The sequence below is a fragment of the Diceros bicornis genome, chromosome 24, assembly GCF_020826845.1.
Source record: "Diceros bicornis minor isolate mBicDic1 chromosome 24, mDicBic1.mat.cur, whole genome shotgun sequence".
Lineage (NCBI taxonomy): Eukaryota > Metazoa > Chordata > Mammalia > Perissodactyla > Rhinocerotidae > Diceros > Diceros bicornis.
Window position 1 is genome coordinate 15,858,506 of NC_080763.1, and position 19,896 is coordinate 15,878,401.

The following is a 19,896-nucleotide window of genomic DNA, read 5'->3' on the forward strand; positions in this document are numbered from 1 at the left end:
AAAATCAGAAGTTACGATTGCTCCCTTTTTAGATGTACACATTAGATGTCCGTGGGAGAGAAGCGGAAACACCCCTTTTCCCCGCAGGGTGAGAAGTTCTCAGAAAACGAGGGTGTAGCCTGGACAAATATTCCTCAAAAGGCGCCTTTTCTGTACTCCATCATTTGAAGGGAAATGCAAGTTCAGTGCACGTGGCCCAGTAGCTTTGTATGGATTTAAAATAGTAACTAAACTGTTCCTTTCAGCTACTCCCTGCCTTCCTGCCCCTCCATCAGCCCTCATCCTGGCATTTAGTTTTTTTCTCACTTGATCAATCTCAAGTTAGGCCTTTGCATCCCTTTTAACATCTAGAGGATAAGACCACTGATTTCACTCCGTCTCTTCTTCCCAGACCTTTGACCCGTGTAATCAAAGGGCCTGGTGCACTTGTCTTTTCAGTTGACTATCAGGAATTTGCCTACTTTCAATCCCTAATATTCATCCTGTCCCTTACCCTCTCAGAATATTTCATACAGTTTCTACCTTCCTTGTTCTTTTTTCTCTACCCTTTTAAAATTTCCCCCAATAAACACCTATTGGCTCTTCCTATTTTTAGGGAACCCCTCCACCATTTTCCTATTAGATTAGGTCCAATTTCTTGAGCTTGAGGGCCCTCCAAAATTGTGTCTTATCCGAGTCGTTCCAATTCAAGTCCTTCACTCTAGACTGTTTCCCCACTGATCTAGAAACACCAGGCTTCATCACAAGCTGGTCCTCTTGCTTACAAGACCCTTTTCCATTTCTTTCCACCTGTAAAAGTCCAACACATTTCTCAAGACCTTACTAATTTAAGTCATATTCCCTCTAAATATTCCTGTGTGATCTCTCCAACACCTAGGGTGACCAACTGTCCAGGTTTGCCTGGGACTTCCTAGGACATGTGACTTGCAGTACTAAATCTGGGATATTCCTAGGCAAACTGGGATGGTTAGACAGCCTAAAACCTCACTGTCTCCCCTGCTTATGCTGCCTTGTTAGATAGAGCAAAAAGCCCTGTGAAAGTACCAGTAGCCACAACTTCCGCACTTGCAAGGTTCTTTCTCCACAATAAGAATTATGCTCCTGTTGGGCAGAGACCCTTTTGATTCCCACTTCATATAGAATATAGAGCTGTACTCATGTTAATACCTACTCAGTGAATAAGGTGGTTTAGTTTTAAGTTGGCCCTATATCTAAAATCTTTTCCTTGTGTGTTAATTTATTTGTCTTTATTTTTTTCCAGCCCAGATGACTTACTCAATGCCTTGAATGAGGGTATCAGTCGTGCTGATGTCATCATCACATCAGGGGGTGTGTCCATGGGGGAAAAGGTATGAAAAAATGGAGCTCATGAAAATTTATCCAATGTAATATCCTTGCACATGGTTGATTAACTGTAGTCTGGTAGACATCCGGTATCCATAACCAGACTTCCACAAAGCTGAAAATCCACAGGGCTTCAGAAATTTCTGGGCATTCTAAAAGGGACGCACTGTGGGTAGATCAGAGAGCTTACCTTAGGAGCAGCATGGAGAATCCCACAACTTGCAGAATAGTTTTGATGTTCCCCTGGAGATTTCTGGTTTTTGCTCACTCAACTTTACTACATTGACTTCCTTTATATGTGATATTTACCCCCAAGGTAAAGCTCCAAGATCCTTCCTTCTGCTTAAATTTAAAGGTGACCTCCCCCATCACATATTCCAAACCTCGTAAAGAACTTTTAGCTCCCTACAGGGAAGAAAGAGAGGATTAGGCATTCCTTTTCCCCTCTTGACAAATGATAATAATCATAATCATAATAATGAAAATAAAGTACAAACATTATATAAGTATATGTATATGATTTTATAAGACTAAGTATATTTGTATATGGTGTATGCTTAGTCCTATGAAAATCACATTTGAATATCTCAGTATCATTAAGTTTACATATCTGAATGAAACGTGTTGGTTTGTGATGATTATTGGGTCCATTGAATAGTGTTATAAAAGCAAAATATTCTTTACTACAATAACCAACCTTATGTTTTGGCTCAAAAATATTTCAGATTACAAAATGTTTTGCCAGCATACAATCCTTTTCCATGTTTTCTTTCATCTCATATTAATGCTTGAACTGAAAAATTATAAAAATATTGTCATAATGGCAGTTTTTACTAAAATTCATATTTTCCAAGAGTTTGATTTATTTTTAGCTAGATTTTATGCTGTATGTGATTGTTCTTGGTCCCTGCCCTCTCTAGCTATAAAACTGCCTAAATTTATAACCTGACTCTTAGGACAGTGAACTCTATTGGCTCTGAGAACAAATGTCAGAATTCAGTAGCCTGAACAGAGAATGCCTGCCCTCCATTCACAACTTTAGTTTTAGAGTATTTAAGAATAGCACTTCAGCTGCCAAAATCCATGGAAGAAAAAGAATCTCAGTCCAAGACTACCATCTCAGATTACATCAAGGAGTGCAGGCGTTGGAGTGTGAGTAGGTATTCTTCTTATAGCAGGCAGATTGCTGGGTTAGTCTTCCTTCAAAGTCTCCTAGAAGTCTTTAGCCCCAGGTGGAGCAAATTGCTGCAGACCTCTCCTGGGATCACAAAGGCTAGGGGCTGAGGTCTGCATTGTAGTAGAGCTCTAAGAAATAATTTACAACATGTCTGTTTTCATTACCATCAAACTGCCTCTGTTACTCTGAGTATCACAAGAGCAAACCCTGAAGTTAAGAGTACTTAAATGTTAAATTTGTTATTTCCAGGGAGTATTTCGTGTATGATTTATCTTGGTTGCTAATGAACTTAATTGTGGGACAATACCTATTTGGCAGACCTAAAGTTGTCTTTTCCAATGCTTCTGAAGAGGCAACAAGCTTATAGCATACATGGGCTTGGCAATTATGGCTCAACTGTGGTAAGGAAGAGATAGAACATCTACTTCAGCCCAAGGGCTAAGCCTGAAAATCAGTCACTGAAAAGACAGGGAGGTCAAGGAAAGATCCAGAAGCATTATGTAGCAGGCATGAATCTTAAGTGCAGAAACTCAGGTATGCAAGAAATTTATTTACTTGATTTAACTTAAATCCTACTGTTGACCACTTATGCTACAGAACTGGCAGGAAATTTTATTTAAGCCATTATGGGACTCACCTCCTTCAAGAATTATGCCAAGGAACTGGGAGGGGCTTAAGAGGCAGCAGAGCATCAAGGAGACATCTGGTCACCATCTGCACTGGATACATCTAGAGTGTCCTTGTAGGGTCATTAGATCTCAGGTCTTTGTTCCTTTGGGCAATGCTAGCAGCACTGGGATCATGGGGAGGCTCAGAGCCTTGGGGCAGGGGAAGGGGGCCCCTGCTGCTTGTGGGATCCCCAGACTTCTATCCTCTTCTCAGCCAAAGAGAAATGACTCTTCCACAGTTACTTCCCTCAAAATCTCTCCCCACCCCCACATCCCCCTGCCCCATGTAGTCCTCTCAAAGAGTTTTCATTTTTATAAAACACTGAGTTTTGGGTAAACAGTGTCTGCTTTTTGCCCAGAAAACTAAAGAGTTATATGCCTTGCTATAAATTTTCCACAACCTACAGAATTGTAAAATACCTGAAAGACAATGAAAGATGCAGATAACCAAGAAGGATACACTAGACTGGACATCCAGTAATTTTTTGCCTATTTCACAGTCTCTTAATTTTTCCTGACAGTGTCTCCCCAACCCCATATGATCAAAATAATCACCAAGATTATTATTGATCACAAAGAAAGACTTGTCTCAAAGTCTTGCCCTGATTATTTAGCAGCAAGAGTGTTAACCATATAGGCGTCTCTGAGTTTGTTTTGCAAATCTAGAGCCATAGAACAATAGAATATGAAAACTAATCAACAATATTCCAAACAAATAAATATAATATAATGTCCCTTATTATTTCATTCAGTCCTGTGTCATTCTTGTGCTGCTAGATGTTGGGTTAGCAGTCTGCTTTCATGAAGCCCTCTGCTTCCATTCTAAAGAGTCCTGGGATTCCTGATTCAGTCCACTGGTACTGTATGAAAGTTATCTGAGCTATATCACTTCACTATCATAAGCCAGTACCCAAGAGACTATTCTTTAAAATGTCAATAGTTCAAAATACCTGTATGACAGATACTTATTGGCTGTGCTTAATTTATTACTGTAACCAGTAATATTAGAATAGAAGATAAGTGAAATTCTCTACTGGATACAGTATGTAACTATTTCATAAAAGTTTTGGTCAGTGTTTCCCCTGAGGGTGAAAACATATTATGGAGAGCAAGGGCATTGTCAAGTCTCCAGACACTTCCCGTAAAGCATACAATTTCTGAAATATTTATATTAATAACATTTTACCTATATGAGTCTAATGCAGGGAACACTGAGCATCTCTTCTCAGATATGACAACAACTCCCCTTCCATGAAACTCTTACAATGGTAACATATCAAACAAACCTAATTATTTCTAACATCTCTTTTTATAAGGTGAAAGAACAAATCTTTGTGATTTTCTAGGAGTCCTCTAGGAAATTTCAAAAAGAGTTTTAGATGTAAAAGATATTCTGAAATTTTTATTTTATCTTTTTCTAAATTTAGGTCTGATCTTTAGAAGGCAAAATCAAAAGAGTTATCACAAAATAATTGGATATTTGATTAAGATAGGATCATGGGTACCTGACAAACAGTGCTTGGTTACTTAATTTTTCAAAGCAACAATAAAATATTTGAAAATAAGGATAGAAGGTAACATGACTATAAATAATCCTGGCTCATTCATAAGTGAGGAACCTTTGGTTTTTTTCTTGTTTTTTTCTTTTTTGGGGGGAGAGAAGACTGGCCCTGAGCTAACATCTGTGCCTATCTTCCTCCATTTTGTATATGGGATGCTGCCACAGCAGGGCTTGATGAGCGGAGCGTATGTCCGTGCCTGGGGTTCAAACTTATAAACCCTGGGCCGCCGAAGCAGATTGCACGAACTTAACTACTACGCCACCGGGCCAGCCCCAGAGAACCTTTGTTTTTTACTTTTTTATTTTCTTAAATAATTAAAGACAAAATAAAGTAAACATAAAGCACAAAAAGGCAGATTACACAAAAAGAATAACCTTTAATATCATAGGGCAAGCATAATCAGTAAACCAAAGAAATAAGCTCATCAAACCTGAGTGAACTTACTAAACTTTTGATATATTTAGCAGTTTCATTTCAGATACAGGTATTATAAACCAAGGCAAATAAAAGTACCTTTAAAAGTTTTGTCCTTTATTATGCTCTCTTATATTTTTGGAACAAACTGACACTTTAGAACAGAGTGGTCTCCAGACCCACATCCCTGAGACCTTTAAGTGGGTCTGCAATGTCAAAACTATTTTCATAATAAAACTAAGACACTATTTGACTTTTTTATTCTCCTTCTCTCATGAATATACTTCTATTCATGTGGCTGTATGATCTGTGATATCTCATCAGACTGAATGCAGAAGCAAATAAGAGAATCCAACTGACTTCTGTTAAGCCAAATGTTAGAGAGATTTTCAAAATTATAAAACAATGTGTAAAAAATGTTACTTATGTTAACATAAAATAGCTTCATCATTGCTGTTTCTAAATGAACCAACAAAGAAACATTTTTTAAATTTCTTAGTTTTAATTTCTAATACAGTAAATATTGATAGACATAACTTTCATAAACAAAAGCTCCAGGGATCCTTAGTAAATTTGAATTTAAGAGCATGTAAAGGGTCTTGAGACCAAATATTTTGAGAACTGGACTTTTTTAAAAAAATACTTTTTTTCCTTGAAAAACAAAAGAACACACACATAGTTATACTTCTCTGTCATTATTGCCCCTAGCATAATTGCAGCTCATGTTCATTATGACGTTTAAGAAAATAATTTTTATTTCATAGCAAAAACTAGGGGGCTGTAGATAACTAAGAAATCATATGTAAGCATTTTAGCAGACTAGCAAAGTTCATCAACACAGAGAATACAACTTTCTACAGCCACACTCATCCCTTTTGTACCTTCTTAATGTAGCAAAGAAGAACAAACACATTCATTAACATAACCCAAAGATATAGCCTCTCTATAGTATATAAAAATAAGAAGCAAAGTATATTAACTTAAGAACATAAGTATACTAACTTAAAATCAGACTTAGTAATCAATGACCCAGTATTCTATCTTACTTAGAAATCATCTAGGTATCTGATGATTATGCATTAATTAACTAATTTAATATCAGTTCAAGATTTTAAGTTACTTAAAGATCTTGAAAAAGTTTCAAGCTGACGTACTACAAACATAATTACTATTGAAATTAAAAGTTTATCAGAATAATGATTTGATTTTGTTGAACCCAATTTTACATTTTTCACAATCTTAAATATTATGTAGGAATAGTGTTAGCTTCTTTGATGAATAAACCTATATAAGTTTAGGAAAAACAAACTTAATTGAAATAAAATGTGTTTGCCTAATTATACTTAACACTGATAAATAAGAGGAAGAACATGTCTCGGTTTTCTTAATAACCAAAATAATTAAGTTAGTCTCATTTGCCAAAGATTTACCTTAACTATGTGAACTTTGATTCTTAAAATTATAAGAAGAATGTTTTTTAGTGTAGCACATTTAAAATATTATAAGTTAAATTTTCTTATTATCTGGGAGTTTTAGGAATATTGTGTTTATATAAGCACTTATTTGTCTAAGTTGATCAGAACAGAGCACATTTAATTTAAGAGACAATGTAATTGTTTTGGTGAGTTTTATTCTTTTTCCCTCTGGCAAAGCAAACTTTATTGTGGCCCTGAGGTCAGGGCTTTTCTCTCCAGGTCCTGCTGAAACTGGGGAGTTGGGGGATGAGGAGCTCTTGTGTTGTCCACTTCCCAACACCTCCATCACATCAGACTCAGGTGGAGAGGGGTGGGGTAAAGGGGGCACCCTGAATCCACAGCACACCCTGAGGACAGCCCGCTCTACATGGTGGTCTCGCAGGCATGTAATTTATGAATACCTTCCAGAAATAGGAAAACATTTCACACTCACAAGATGAAATGAACACCTTTTTGGATCACAGACACCTAGACACACAGACACATAAAGAACATATAGCTTCATCTCTACAACTTCAACCATAGGTCAAGAGTAAACACAGAAAGAAAAAAACTCATCAGTCTACCACTGAAGAGCTAGAGGTCACAAAGTTCTTAGTTGATTTGGTCTCAGAATGACAGTAAGACAAATAAATAAGGAAGGCTAATAAACCAGATTCTCTCTCTTCTTTTACCTAACAGAATAGATTTCTATCATCCATTTATAAGAATCATCAAATGGTCAGACCATAAAACCAAATTCCCAGTCATTGCTGCCACAAGGGGGAATACCTTATTGATCACACACAGACACAAATTAGAACCAAATCAATAGAGGGGGCAAAAGTAGAGAAACCAAAAGTCAGCAGAGTTCGTTTTATTGCTGCTTGGCATTCACTCCAGGAACCAAGGAAAGATGTGCCAGGTGTAAGCCACTCATAAAGTGCACTTCTCTGGGAATCAAGTTTACCTGGCTCTCTCAGGTAAATCAATAGGCCATCTCAATGGGGCCTCTAGAATTATTCAAGTATAACTTTCTAAAGATAAAATCATGAATCTCATAAATATATCAAATGAACACGTGTCAAAGATTTTATTTAACTCGCTAATTAATGAGGGAACCAGTAAGATGTTACAAGTGGTTCAAAGGAGAATTCAAAGAATACACGCATAGGTAATCAGGAATGCTGAAATAAACTTGCTAATAGATGCAAAACTATTCTATATCCACAAGCGAATAATCAGTTACATCTCCATGGACAGAATTAATTTGCATTTCTTTGGATAATAATCATGTTCACTATCAATTTTCTACAGCTTAATTTTTCTAAAATAGCTCAAAGATAATGAAAAGCACAAATAACCCAGAAGGTTGTGCTACACTGCACATCCAATAATCTTTTTTGCCCATTTCAAAGTCTCTCACAATTTTTCTGATGTTATTTGTTCTTACCTGAGTTGAGGAAAAGACCTTGCTCCTTCATCCATTCATTTTTCTTCTTCCTATCTGACTCTAGCTTTCAGAATATCCGACAGAGATCCTTGCTGCTTCTACAGGTAGACAAAAATTTAAGAATGATGATGATTGTCACTCTTTATTGCTATGTATAGTACAAGCTTTCCCTCTGTCACAAGAAACTTGAAGCATTCCTTCATGTTTAAAAGGAATGAAAAAGGACATGTTTAATTAATAACAGAGGATTTTTTTTTCAAGAAAAATAAAATACTTGCATTCATTTTGCAAAAGCATATCTGCTTTCCAAACTCTATATCATAACCTTTAAGACCCTGTAGGTATATGGCCTCTGCCCATCTCTCCAACCTCACCTTATGCTTCTTTCATATTCATTCACTACCTTACATTGTCTTTTCAGGCTTTTCACTCTTTACTGCTTTAGAAGCTTTTGTATGGACTTCCCTCTGCCTGGAATTCTCATCCCTCCACACTTCACATGGCTGAATCCTCCTCATCTTCACCACCTCTTTTAAAATGGCCTCTCCTTATTCTTCACCCACTCCATTATTCTCTATCCCAGAACGTGCTTATTTCTTTCACAGCATGTACCACACTTTATAATTATTTTATTTGTTGGTTTACTTATTTTAAGCTGTCTCCTCCAGTAAAATATAACAGGACATCTTTGTGTCAGGGACCATGTCTATCTTGTTCACCATTAAATCTCTTGTATATGTAGAATTCCTGATACATAATACACACTCAAAAATATTTGTTGAGCTAACGAATGAATGAAAGGCGTGTGCTATTCATTAGGGATTCATAATATATATACAGGGTTTCTGTTCTCACAAACTTTATAGTCCAATAAAGGATACATATCAGTTATCAGACAATTGCAGTATAAGTGTGTGATGTCAGAAGGACATAATATTATAAGAGCACATAAGAAAGGTCTGGAGATTTTTGTTTCTGCTATGATGGAATGGCTTATTTAGACCAACTTTCCCACTAAGAACAACTATAAAAGCTACATAAATTTTTTTTTTAATTTTTTAAAGAAGAAAAAGCAGGTATCTAAAGAGAACAATCATGACAGCCAAGACTCAAGACACTAAGATCTCAAAGAAAACTGAACCACAGAGAAGTAAAACTGGAATTCTTCACCACATTCTTCCTCACAGCATTTACTAGTTCCTAAGCCAGGGAGATAGGGGGAGGTGTAATGGTACAAGAGGCCAAGAAGCCAAGTATAACAGAGTAGCTAAGAGGCTAAGAAAAGAAGCAGAATTTTCAGCGGTCTTAGGAGTTCAGGGCCTGCCATGGAGGAGGGGCCCTGGCAAATATCTCAGGCTTTCAGTTTAAATCCTTGAAGGGCTGTGCTCTAGGAATAAAGACAAACTGGAAATAAACCGGCCTTCACAAAGACTGAAATTGAGCCTCAAATTATTTCAATCTCCCATTATATCAAGGTAATCTTAGTTTACCTTAACTAACTGCCAAAAGCAATTTAAATCCTTTCTGGAGAAATATATCATCATCCAGAACCTCTTCAATTTTTTTCATACCTAATGTTTGGGCTTTAGTTTTTTAAATTACCAGACATGCCAGAGACAGGACAAAATGACTAAAAGTTAAGAAAAGAAAACATGGTAGAACAGCCCTAAAAATGATCCTGATACTTATATTATTTCATGTGGAATTTTAAAAACTGTAATTAATATGTTTATGAAAAAGAAATGACAAAATAAAGAAGTTCACTAGAAAACTAGAATCTATTCATAAGAATCAAAAATTTTAGAAAATTTTGGAAAAGAGGATAAGAGACATATGAGATATGGTGAAAGGTCTAACACACGTGCAATTGGAGTCCCAGAAGGAAAGGAGAGAGAGTGTGAGCAGAAGCAATATTTAAGAGATATTGTCAGAGAGTTTTCCAAAACTGATAAAAGACATCAAGTGAGAAATTCAAGGAGCTCTGCTAATCTCAAGCAGGATAAATACAAAGAAACCATACCTAGGTAATCATAGGAAAACTACTCAAAACTAAGGACAAAAAGAAAGTCTTACCAGAAGGACGAATTACCTTCAAAGGGTGACCAACAGTAAAACTAACTGAAATGATTTTAACAGAAATGATGGAACTCAGAAAATAAATGGAATGGCATTTATAAAGTGCTGAAAGAAAAGAACTGCTAGTGTGGAACTGTATATCCAGCAAAACTTTCCTCCAAAAATGAAGATAAAATAAAGACGTTTTCAGCCAAACAAAAACTCAGCAGACTTATACTAAAGAGTTTTTAGGCAGAAAGATTATGGAAGCATGGAAATGCAGAAAGGACTAAAGAGCAAAAGAAAGGGTTAATATGTGGGTATATGTAAATAAGTGTTGATTGTATAAAATACTAATGCCTTGTGAGGTTTAAAATGTATATAAGTATTATATATTAAATATAGAGTATATATTGTCTGTATAGTATATATAGAGAATATGTATATAATAGTTTAAAAATATATATACATATATACACACATACTTAAAATGTATACAGAATATATGGTACATGATAGCAGAAAAGGCAGGGAGGAGTAAATAGAGTTAACATGTTTGTAAGGTTCTTGTATTGTCTGGGAAGTAATAAAAATACCAAATTCTGGTAGAATGTAATAAATCAAGAATGCATGTTGTAATCTCTAAAATAACAACTAAAATAATGAAAGAATGTATAACTAACAAGCTAATTGAAGAGAAAGATTTTAATATACAAAAAAAGAAAAATTGAGGGGCTGGCCTGGTAGCACAGTGGTTAAGTTCGGCATGTTCCACTTCAGTGGCCCAGGATCGCAGGTTTGGATCCTGGGTGCAGACCAACACTGCTCATCAAGCCATGCTGTGGTGGCAACCCACATACAAAATAGAGGAAAGATTGGAACAGATGTTAGCTCAGGGCCAATCTTCCTCACTGAAAAAAAAAAATTGGTAAATCCAAGAGAAAACATGAAAGAAGAAAAAAGGCAATAAAAACAGAAGTGACAGATAACAGTACAGTAACAGTTTTAAACCCAAATATAGCAGTAATTATATTAAATGTAAATGGACTACATCCTCTAATTAAAAATTATCATTCTGGATTTAAAAAGCAACGAATCGTATGGTGCTTGTAAGAGACCCATCTTAAATATAAGGACACAGCTAATTGAAAGTAAAAGATCAGAAAAAAGTTACAATTAACAATAGCTGGTGTGGCTGTATTGATAACAGAGAAAATTAAGGTACAAAGGATTAGTAGATATTAGGAGAGACATTTCATATATTTAAATGGATCAGTTCATCAGGAAAATATAACAATTCTAAGTTTATTGCATCTAATAATATAGCCTCAAAATAAACGTAAATAATCAATCTATCAGCTAGCCTTGGGACTTCAGGGAAGCCTGAGAAGATGACTGAGACTGAGATAAGGGTGTGATGGAGAGAGAAGGGTAGAAAGAAAGAGTATTCCAGACAGAAGGAAGAACATTTTCAAAGACTGGAGGCAAGAAAACTTTAGAAACTGAAAGCAGTATCGTCTTGCTGGAATGGAGAAAGAAAGATTGAGAAAGAGGAATAGGGATGGGTGGGAAGAGAATTGCCTAATGAGAGCAACAATTGGAAAAAGGAGGCTAGAAAATACAAAAATAGTAGATATGATATTAAAAAGGTGAGACTTTTTCCTGGAAACCAGGAAGTAATTGAAGTATTATATAGTGACTTGATCAGATTTGTTTTTGGGAGATCCCTCTTACTACTGTGGGAGGAATGCACTGGAGGAGGGCAGGACTACTGGCAGAGAGACCTATGTCAGTAATCCAGGTGAGATGATGTTGGCTGAGGCTGTGGAGATAAAGAAGGAAATATACTTTCAAAATAAAGTATCCCATAGCTTATGAAATATGTAAAATTTTAGTAGGTTACTAGACTCGCTCTTAGATTAACGAACAAAAAACTCAGTAACAGAACTAGAGGGTGAGAAATTCTAAGGACTGCAATTTTTTTTCTTTATGTCTACAAAACCAACTGCAGGGCAGTGTTGCCTTTCATTTCAAAAGATCAGGTTTTGTCAACCTGGGTTGGTTGTAACCTTAGGTTGATTGTGTGCTTGTTAGCAGAATATTAAGTTGGAGCAATTAAACTCCCTTGACTTTCTGTTCTGGAGCTCCCTCTCTATTTTTTATTTTAGTTGACTTCTTTAGATTTGGTAATCTGTGGGCAAATATTCAAGTCTCTCCTCAAGAAATGTACGTTAAGTCCGTTAAGCAAAATAGTAGAGGATACATACATGTGGTTTCCCTGCCCAGACACAATTTCTTAAGCCATATTTGTTAACATCCTTTCTCAGACATAAAATTCTGTCTGAAAAGAGAGATGATAACCCATCAAGTAATGATTTATATGTTAATGTGGTTATTTGGTTTAACTACTCATACTAGAATGTACTTTTTATGAGGGCAAGGACGTTGTTTCTTTTGTTCAAGGCTATATCTCCCTGTACCTAGTTTGGTACTCAGCATATACCAGGAGCAATAATATTTATTGAATGAATAAATGAGTGACTGAGGAATGAAGGGATGAAGGAATATTTGTCTTAAGCAAATCAACTTCACTAAAATAAGGTGTTTCTTTTCATTTCAATCTTATAAATCATTTTATTTTCATTTAAAGTTTTGAAAGTCCGCTATTAGAATGTTTGAAAGTAAAGTGATTATTTTTCATATTTGCAGGACTATCTCAAGCAGGTGCTGGACATTGACCTTCATGCTCAGATCCATTTTGGCAGGGTTTTTATGAAACCAGGGTATGCCAATAATCTTATCTCATATATGGGGTTGGTTTGGCTTGCTTTGACTAACAAAGTTTTAAATGTTTTCTTTTTACATTTTCTTGTATGGATTATTTACTTTAGTAAAAGAAATATCATAGTGTTAGACTTCTTTGCACAATTGTAGCTCCTATCTGAAATGCAAATTCATCTTCCTTATGAAACACTGGGTTTGATATAAATAAGGCAAAGCAACTTTCCAAACCTTTTCTCCCATTAATTCCCATGTCTAGTTCCTTCTTTCTCTTTTTCTCCATACTGCTTCTTTCTCTCTTTTTCAAAACATTTTAGTATGAAAATTCTCAAACATACACAAAAGTAGGCAGTACAATGAAACCCCCATGTACCCATCACCCAGTCTCAGTAACTATCAACATTTTACCATAATTGTTTTATCAGTCCCCTGCCTCGCCTTTTTGGGAGGACAGAGGGCGAGACTGTTTTAAAGCAAATTCTAGGCATGTCGTTTTGGTATACATCTTAAACAATAACAACAACAGCAGCAGCATTCTCTTACATAATCACGATAAATAAATAAGAATACCTTTATATCATCTAATACCCTGATCATATTCAAAATCCTTCCAAATGTCAAGAAAAAGAATGCCTTCTTACATACGTTTTCTTTGAATTAGGATTCAAGTCAGGTCCACTCACTGTATTCAGTTGTTAAATCTCTATTAAACAAGAACATTTACTCCCCCCCTCCTTTTTTGTCATGCTGTTGACGTGTTTAAGAAACTGAATAGTTTGTCCTAACGAGTGAATTTGGCTGATTGCTTCCTTGGGGTGGTTTAACTTGTTCCCCCTTCTCTCCAGTATATTCTATAGACTGGAAGTTAGATCTAAAGGCTTGATTAAATTCAGATTTCTTTTTTTTTTCCCTTGGCAAGAATAGTTTATAAGTAGCGTTTCATACTGCTTCTTACTGCCTCCCAGGGGGAAAGAAAAATAACCACATACCAAGATCTTGCATATCTCCTAAAAACTAATAACTCCCTAGGGAAGAGCTGGTAGAGGTTCTGTAATTAGTTATAAATCCTCAAAGTATGCCAAACATTGGTGTTGATGAAATATGTATGGCCACGTCTTTCAGCAATAGTCTGCCTGTTCAGACCCCTGCTACTCTATAAACCTTTACTTCCCTATCCAAAGGCCTCAGTGTGTGGGTGAACATTCCAGCCCACCTCCATGCTGTCAGGGACAACAGTAATGATGCTTTAGTTCAGAACTATACTCTGATGGGTGCTCATGTGAACCCTAAGAGAGAGTATAGGTGAGACTTACCAGTTGTTACAAGTGAGCTATAGAGCTATCAGCAAATTCCAGAAGCCTTTTTTAAGTGTCAGGCTGGCCCTCCTAATCTCCCTGATTTATTGGGTACTTCATGTCAGTTTAGGACAGAGATCAGGCTTTAGCTCCATGATTTTGCCGTTTAAGTATGAAGTTAAGGTTATCCCTAACGCTTTCTCCACAACTTGATAGAATTTCGAATTCTTCGCATTTTACGTCTGTAGTTGCCCCAATATGGCTGCTACTGACAAGGCCCTTTTGTTATTGAAACTGTTGCATTTGGATCATTCTTATTAAGAATATTTTGGGGCTGGCCCCGTGGCTTAGCGGTTAAGTGCGCACGCTCCACTGCTGGCGGCCCGGGTTCGGATCCTGGGCGCACACCGACGCACTGCTTCTCCGGCCATGCTGAGGCCGTGTCCCACATACAGCAACTAGAAGGATGTGCAGCTATGACATACAACTATCTACTGAGGCTTTGCGGGGAAAAAAATAAATAAATAAAATTATTTTAAAAAAAAAAGGATATTTTGTATTAAGCAAATATTGTTATGCTATTGGCACACAGGGTTTTTTTTTTCCTGTCTCTATGGGCAGTACTAATTTGATTAGAATACAGAAGACATCCCAAAAGCATGTTAAGGTGCTTCTCACTAACTTCAAAAATTGAAATGATTATTCCTTTCGCAGTGAAAAAGAAGCTAACATTACTTGCCCTCACCTCTAGAGGAGAATTATTTGTAATATCTATTGTTTAAATTAATCTCAGCACCTATGATATAATTTTGGTACTCTTTATTTTCAGTCTATTACTTACCACTTACTTCAACTTTAGGCTTTCATCAGTTCCTAACGTTTATTCTCCTCCCCTAAAGTCATAAGACCCTGTGACCTCAGTCATTGTACAAATGCTGTTACATTCTGAGCTCAAGAGGAGAACTGAACAATAGATGCTGAGTTCCCAAGAAATGGCTTTCCAGAGCTTAAACAAACACTTCACATCTAGCAATAGGGCACTCATGATAGCAATGAACGAAAACAAAAAGTTTTATTGTAAGTGAATCTTTTTTAAATGGGTATCTTTAGAGAAATCATGGTACCTGTCTGCAAGATGCAAAAGATGGTTTAAATAGGCTTTAAATACAGTAAAAGGAAGGTGTTAAGCATCCCCTCCTCACTCTTACTATGTCTGTTAGTTTGCTGTAGTAACGTGGTTTAGAAGTTTAAATGGGCTTGTTTTACTTGGCCAGAATTTTATACTTGTCTAAAGATAAGAAGAATCTAAAGGTAATTGCTACTTAACAGTAGAACAAGAAGAAATATAAAAATCTCAAGAACAATTTAGCTTTGCACTTCCCACATGCAGTGCATTCTGAATGCAATTAACCTTTTTCATTTTAGACACAGAAATACTCAAAAAAGCGTCTGGGGTATTATCAACCAGATCTACAAATCACAATTTTTATGGATCATCTACAGTGAACATAGCTGTTGTCAAGAATGTTTCTTGGAAATTATTTTCATTACTCAGTAACACTCATTGCCAAATAACCTATTTGTTGATATGACAATCTAATCTCATGTTTCTAAAACACAACAAAGAATTAGAAAGTAAGCAAAAAAGGCCTCAAAGTAGCCAAAAATAGAGGTTTCAAAGTCCACATACTAGCACTTCATAGCATACCCTATGAGAGCCTTATCCAATTATGAGCCATAAAGTTAGAAAAACCTCGGTTCAAATCTTTGTTTTCCCACTTAGTAGCAGTTATTTTGGCCAAATGGCTTAATCTCTCTGAGTCTCAGTTTCTTCATCTATAAAATGGGATGATAATTGTTACCTCATGGAATTGTTGTGAGAATTAAGTGAAATAATGGATGTAATGCATCGATGTTTCTTTAAAAATAGTAACTTCTATTATTACTATTATTATTGTCATTCTGACAGTATACTATTACTACTACTCTCTGGTTCCCAAACCTAAAGCCAGCTTTAAGGGTCAAGATGATGGCAGTGTCACATTAAGGGGAGCCACAGAAAAAAACTAGGGAAAAAAACAGAATCAAGAACTACAGAAACACAGCAGTGTGTGATATGGGGTTATGGTTTATAAATACCCCAGTGACCCAACATCACTGTATTATAGCAGAGTAGAATAAGTTAATAATGATGGTTGTGAATCATCAAAAAATGTTAATGTTCATCATATTATTGCAAAAGCTAATGAGTGAGTGATCCATTTTTGAAAGACCAACCTGCAAAATTAGTAAAAATAAAAACAATTTCTGTGCTTAACAGGATAATTTTTCAACTATATGGAAATTTCAGCATTCCCTAAGGATTCTACATCACTCAAGTTTTATTAATGTAATGAAATTTTTAGCTAAAATTCTATATAAATGGTAGTCAATAGAAAAAAATCATTATTCTTAACTGCCTTCCCCCTCCGTGCCACTCACGCTCACCTCTTTCCAAACCCCCATGATCAGGATTCACGTCAGAATCTTGAGAAAGTATAATATGAGACTATCTTTTAATTACTATTGCTTTAATTTTGTTCTAGTCATGATATTTTACTTATTTTGACATTTCAAAAAACTCCCTTCATAGGAGGCAGGTTTTTATGTTTATTGCTGGGTATAATTTTAAAGGGTTGAGAAATACTCATCTTGAACAATTGGCAGTTATCCAAAAGACATGTATTACCAGGTAGTACATAATAAGAATGACTGTTATAAATCCCCAGCAAAAATAGTATAGACATCATTAACTAGAGGGGTGGAGAAACTCCAGGATTTGGGATACGCTTCTAATGGCACTGGCAGGAAGGGAAAAAAGTAAGCTACAGAAAACCAGGAAGTTTGAGAACAGAAGATACTAAAAACCAATTAATTTAAAGGCTCTTGAAACACTTCAGAGTATAAAGGTCTAAAGAAGAGCCAACAACAAGGTATTTTATGTGATAAGTGTTCTATATGAAGAGCCATGTCAAGAAAACTGGAGTACTTAATTTACTCTCCATATTACTTAGCAGTCGTTAACAAATAACCTCATTTTTCTCTAGCCTGCCAACGACATTTGCAACTTTGGATATTGATGGTGTAAGAAAAATAATCTTTGCACTACCAGGTAAGAATAATTGAAATAGTTTCTTTTGCTTTTTCTGGAAAAGTGACCAAAATCTTTTTGAATCCCAGGTGACCAGTCTCCTATCAGAGCACTTGATTTGGAATCTGAAAGACCTGGGCTCAAGTCCCAGCTTTACTTACTGTATGACCTTGGACAAACCACTTAGCCTCTCGGAAGCTGTTTCTTCATCTATAAAATGGGGCTAATATCCACTTCATAGGGTTGGTTTGAAAATCAAATTAGATAGTATCTTTCAGAGCACATTCCAAACGCTAAGATGATAATTAAGTGTTAGCTGTCACTAAATCTTTCTGGGGCATTCGCTTTTCCTTATAGAAAATTGGTCAAAGTTAGCAGTTTAATCACCTCCCACAACTAGAAGTATTGTGCTCAAGGGGCCAAAGGGCCTTGAATCACCTAGGCAAATACTAGAACGAAAAACACAAAGCTGCCTTTGATCCTTGCCAGATTGGCGGGCCGGGGGGGGGGGGGGGGGTTTCCTAGTACTGGTGCTTCTCACCCAAATCCCAGGCGTTATCAGTCTGACCACCTCACCATCCCCACACTCACTCCCATGTGAGCAGAAACCCACATGTTCAGATTGTAGAAAAAGCAAAGGGGTACAGTTTGCAAGGACTTTCAAATTCAGTTTTTTTAATTGATTTTTGGCTGTGCGGTTAAAGCCATGCTTTTAAAGCTGTTACTAATCTTGACAAATTCTAAAGCAGTTTTAGAAGTTTGTAAATCTATTTGTTACTTTTTCAGTTTTTAAAATTACCCTCTGATCTCTAGCTGTCTCCCATTGTCTATTTTTTGGCACGGATTCCTTCAGAAAATAACCTACTTACTCCTTTAAGATGCACAAATCTGGTGGCTTTGAGATATTTACCTGCATTTTATATTAAATAAATCTCGAAATAGTGATATAAAGAAAGGAAGGCAGGCAGAAAAATATAGAGTTTTAAAAACACTTTTAAAACCCGTATCTATAGGCATAAGAGATTAGATTTCTATCATACAGGAAATTTTAAGTAAATAGTAATAATAAATGTAAGTAATAAATAAGTAATCTAAGTAAAAAATGTAAGTAAAGTAGTCCTCAAAATGTATCTCTAGTATAGAACTCCTTATTTAGAGACCCTGAAAGCCATTACATAAAGAAATGTCATGCTCTTCCTGGCTTCATTTTGCCTAGAAGAGACTGTTTACTTTGTCTACAGAAGATATGACTTGACCTACAAAGAATGTTATAGTGAGAGCCTATTTCGCCATTACTTACAAAGTATTGTTGATCACCCAAAGAAGTTATAATTAAATAACTTTTTTTCAAATTGCTGCTTTAATTTGAAATTTTCTCTGCTCAGCCTGAATGAACCAAAAGAGGGCAGCAATAGCTCGCGTGTTCAGATTGTAGAACCAGCAAAGTGCTTCCTTTTACAAGGATTCTAAAATTCAGTATTGTATTGCTGCTTTCCTGAATGCCATGCATTTAAAGCCATTACTAATCTTGATAATTTTTAAAGCAGTTTAAAAGTTTTGTGTATCTACTTGCTATTTGTTTAACTTGTTAAAATTACTATAATAATGCGTTTGCTATAAAAACATTAGAAAGTACAAATAAGCCTTAAGAAATGTTATCCATAATCCTTCTCCCCTCTGAAATAACCACTATTTGCAATTTTTTGATTTCAGTCCTTCCAGTCCTTTTTCTTATATAGAGCAATTCATTTTTTGTGGGTTTTTTGTTTTTGTTTTTGTTTTTGTTTTGCTGAGGAAGACTGGCCCTGGGCTAACATTTGTGCCTACCTTCCTCCACTTTATATGGGACGCCACCACACCATGGCTTGCCAAGCAGTGCATTGGTGCGCGCCCGGGATCTGAACTGGTGAACCCTGGGCCGCCACAGCGGAGTGCGCGCACTTAACCGCTTGCGCCATCGGGCCAGCCCCGAGTAATTCATTTTTTGTAGAATAATTTTGTAAAGCAGTAGCATTACAGGAATTCTGTAATCATTGTTAAACAATAGCCAGGCCAAGAGAACCTAAAACTCTAATAGCTCATCCCCTACCCACAATATATACATACATACTCACATACTACTAAATAAAAGTAGTAATAAAATTAGAATTTTAGGGGCCAGCCCCATGGCCTATTGGTTGAGTTCTGTGCATTCTGCTTGGGTGGCCCGTGTTCACGAGTTTGGATCCCGGGCATGGACCTATACTACTAGTCAGCCCTGCTGTGGCAGCGACCCACATGCAAAATAGAGGAAGATTGGTATAGATGTTAGCTCAGGGCTAATCTTCCTCAAGCAAAAAAAAAGAGGAAGATTGACAATAGATGTTAGCTCAGGAAAAATCTTCCTCAGCAAAAAAAAAATAAATAAAAATAAATAGAATTTTAGAGGCAGAAGAGATATTGAGAATCATATTGTCCCAACCTTTCATTTTATGGATGAGTAGTTAAACTCAGAAAGGTTTGGAACTCACCAGGGTCACACAGCTTGGTTAGTTAACAATACCACACAGCAGTTCAATCTGTT

The 19,896-nt window shown here is 36.2% G+C and overlaps 1 protein-coding gene across 8 annotated transcripts in view; it reads left to right on the forward strand.

The window, feature by feature from the left end:
• The window catches only part of GPHN (gephyrin), a 648,078-nt gene that overhangs the window by 609,178 nt on the left and 19,004 nt on the right, over positions 1-19,896 (forward strand). For all 8 annotated transcript variants that reach the window (XM_058567151.1, XM_058567147.1, XM_058567152.1 and 5 more), the window contains 3 exons: positions 1,262-1,349; positions 12,837-12,910; positions 17,290-17,354. In XM_058567151.1, the coding sequence (XP_058423134.1) occupies positions 1,262-1,349; positions 12,837-12,910; positions 17,290-17,354 (227 nt within the window). The remainder of the gene's footprint in view (positions 1-1,261; positions 1,350-12,836; positions 12,911-17,289; positions 17,355-19,896) is intronic.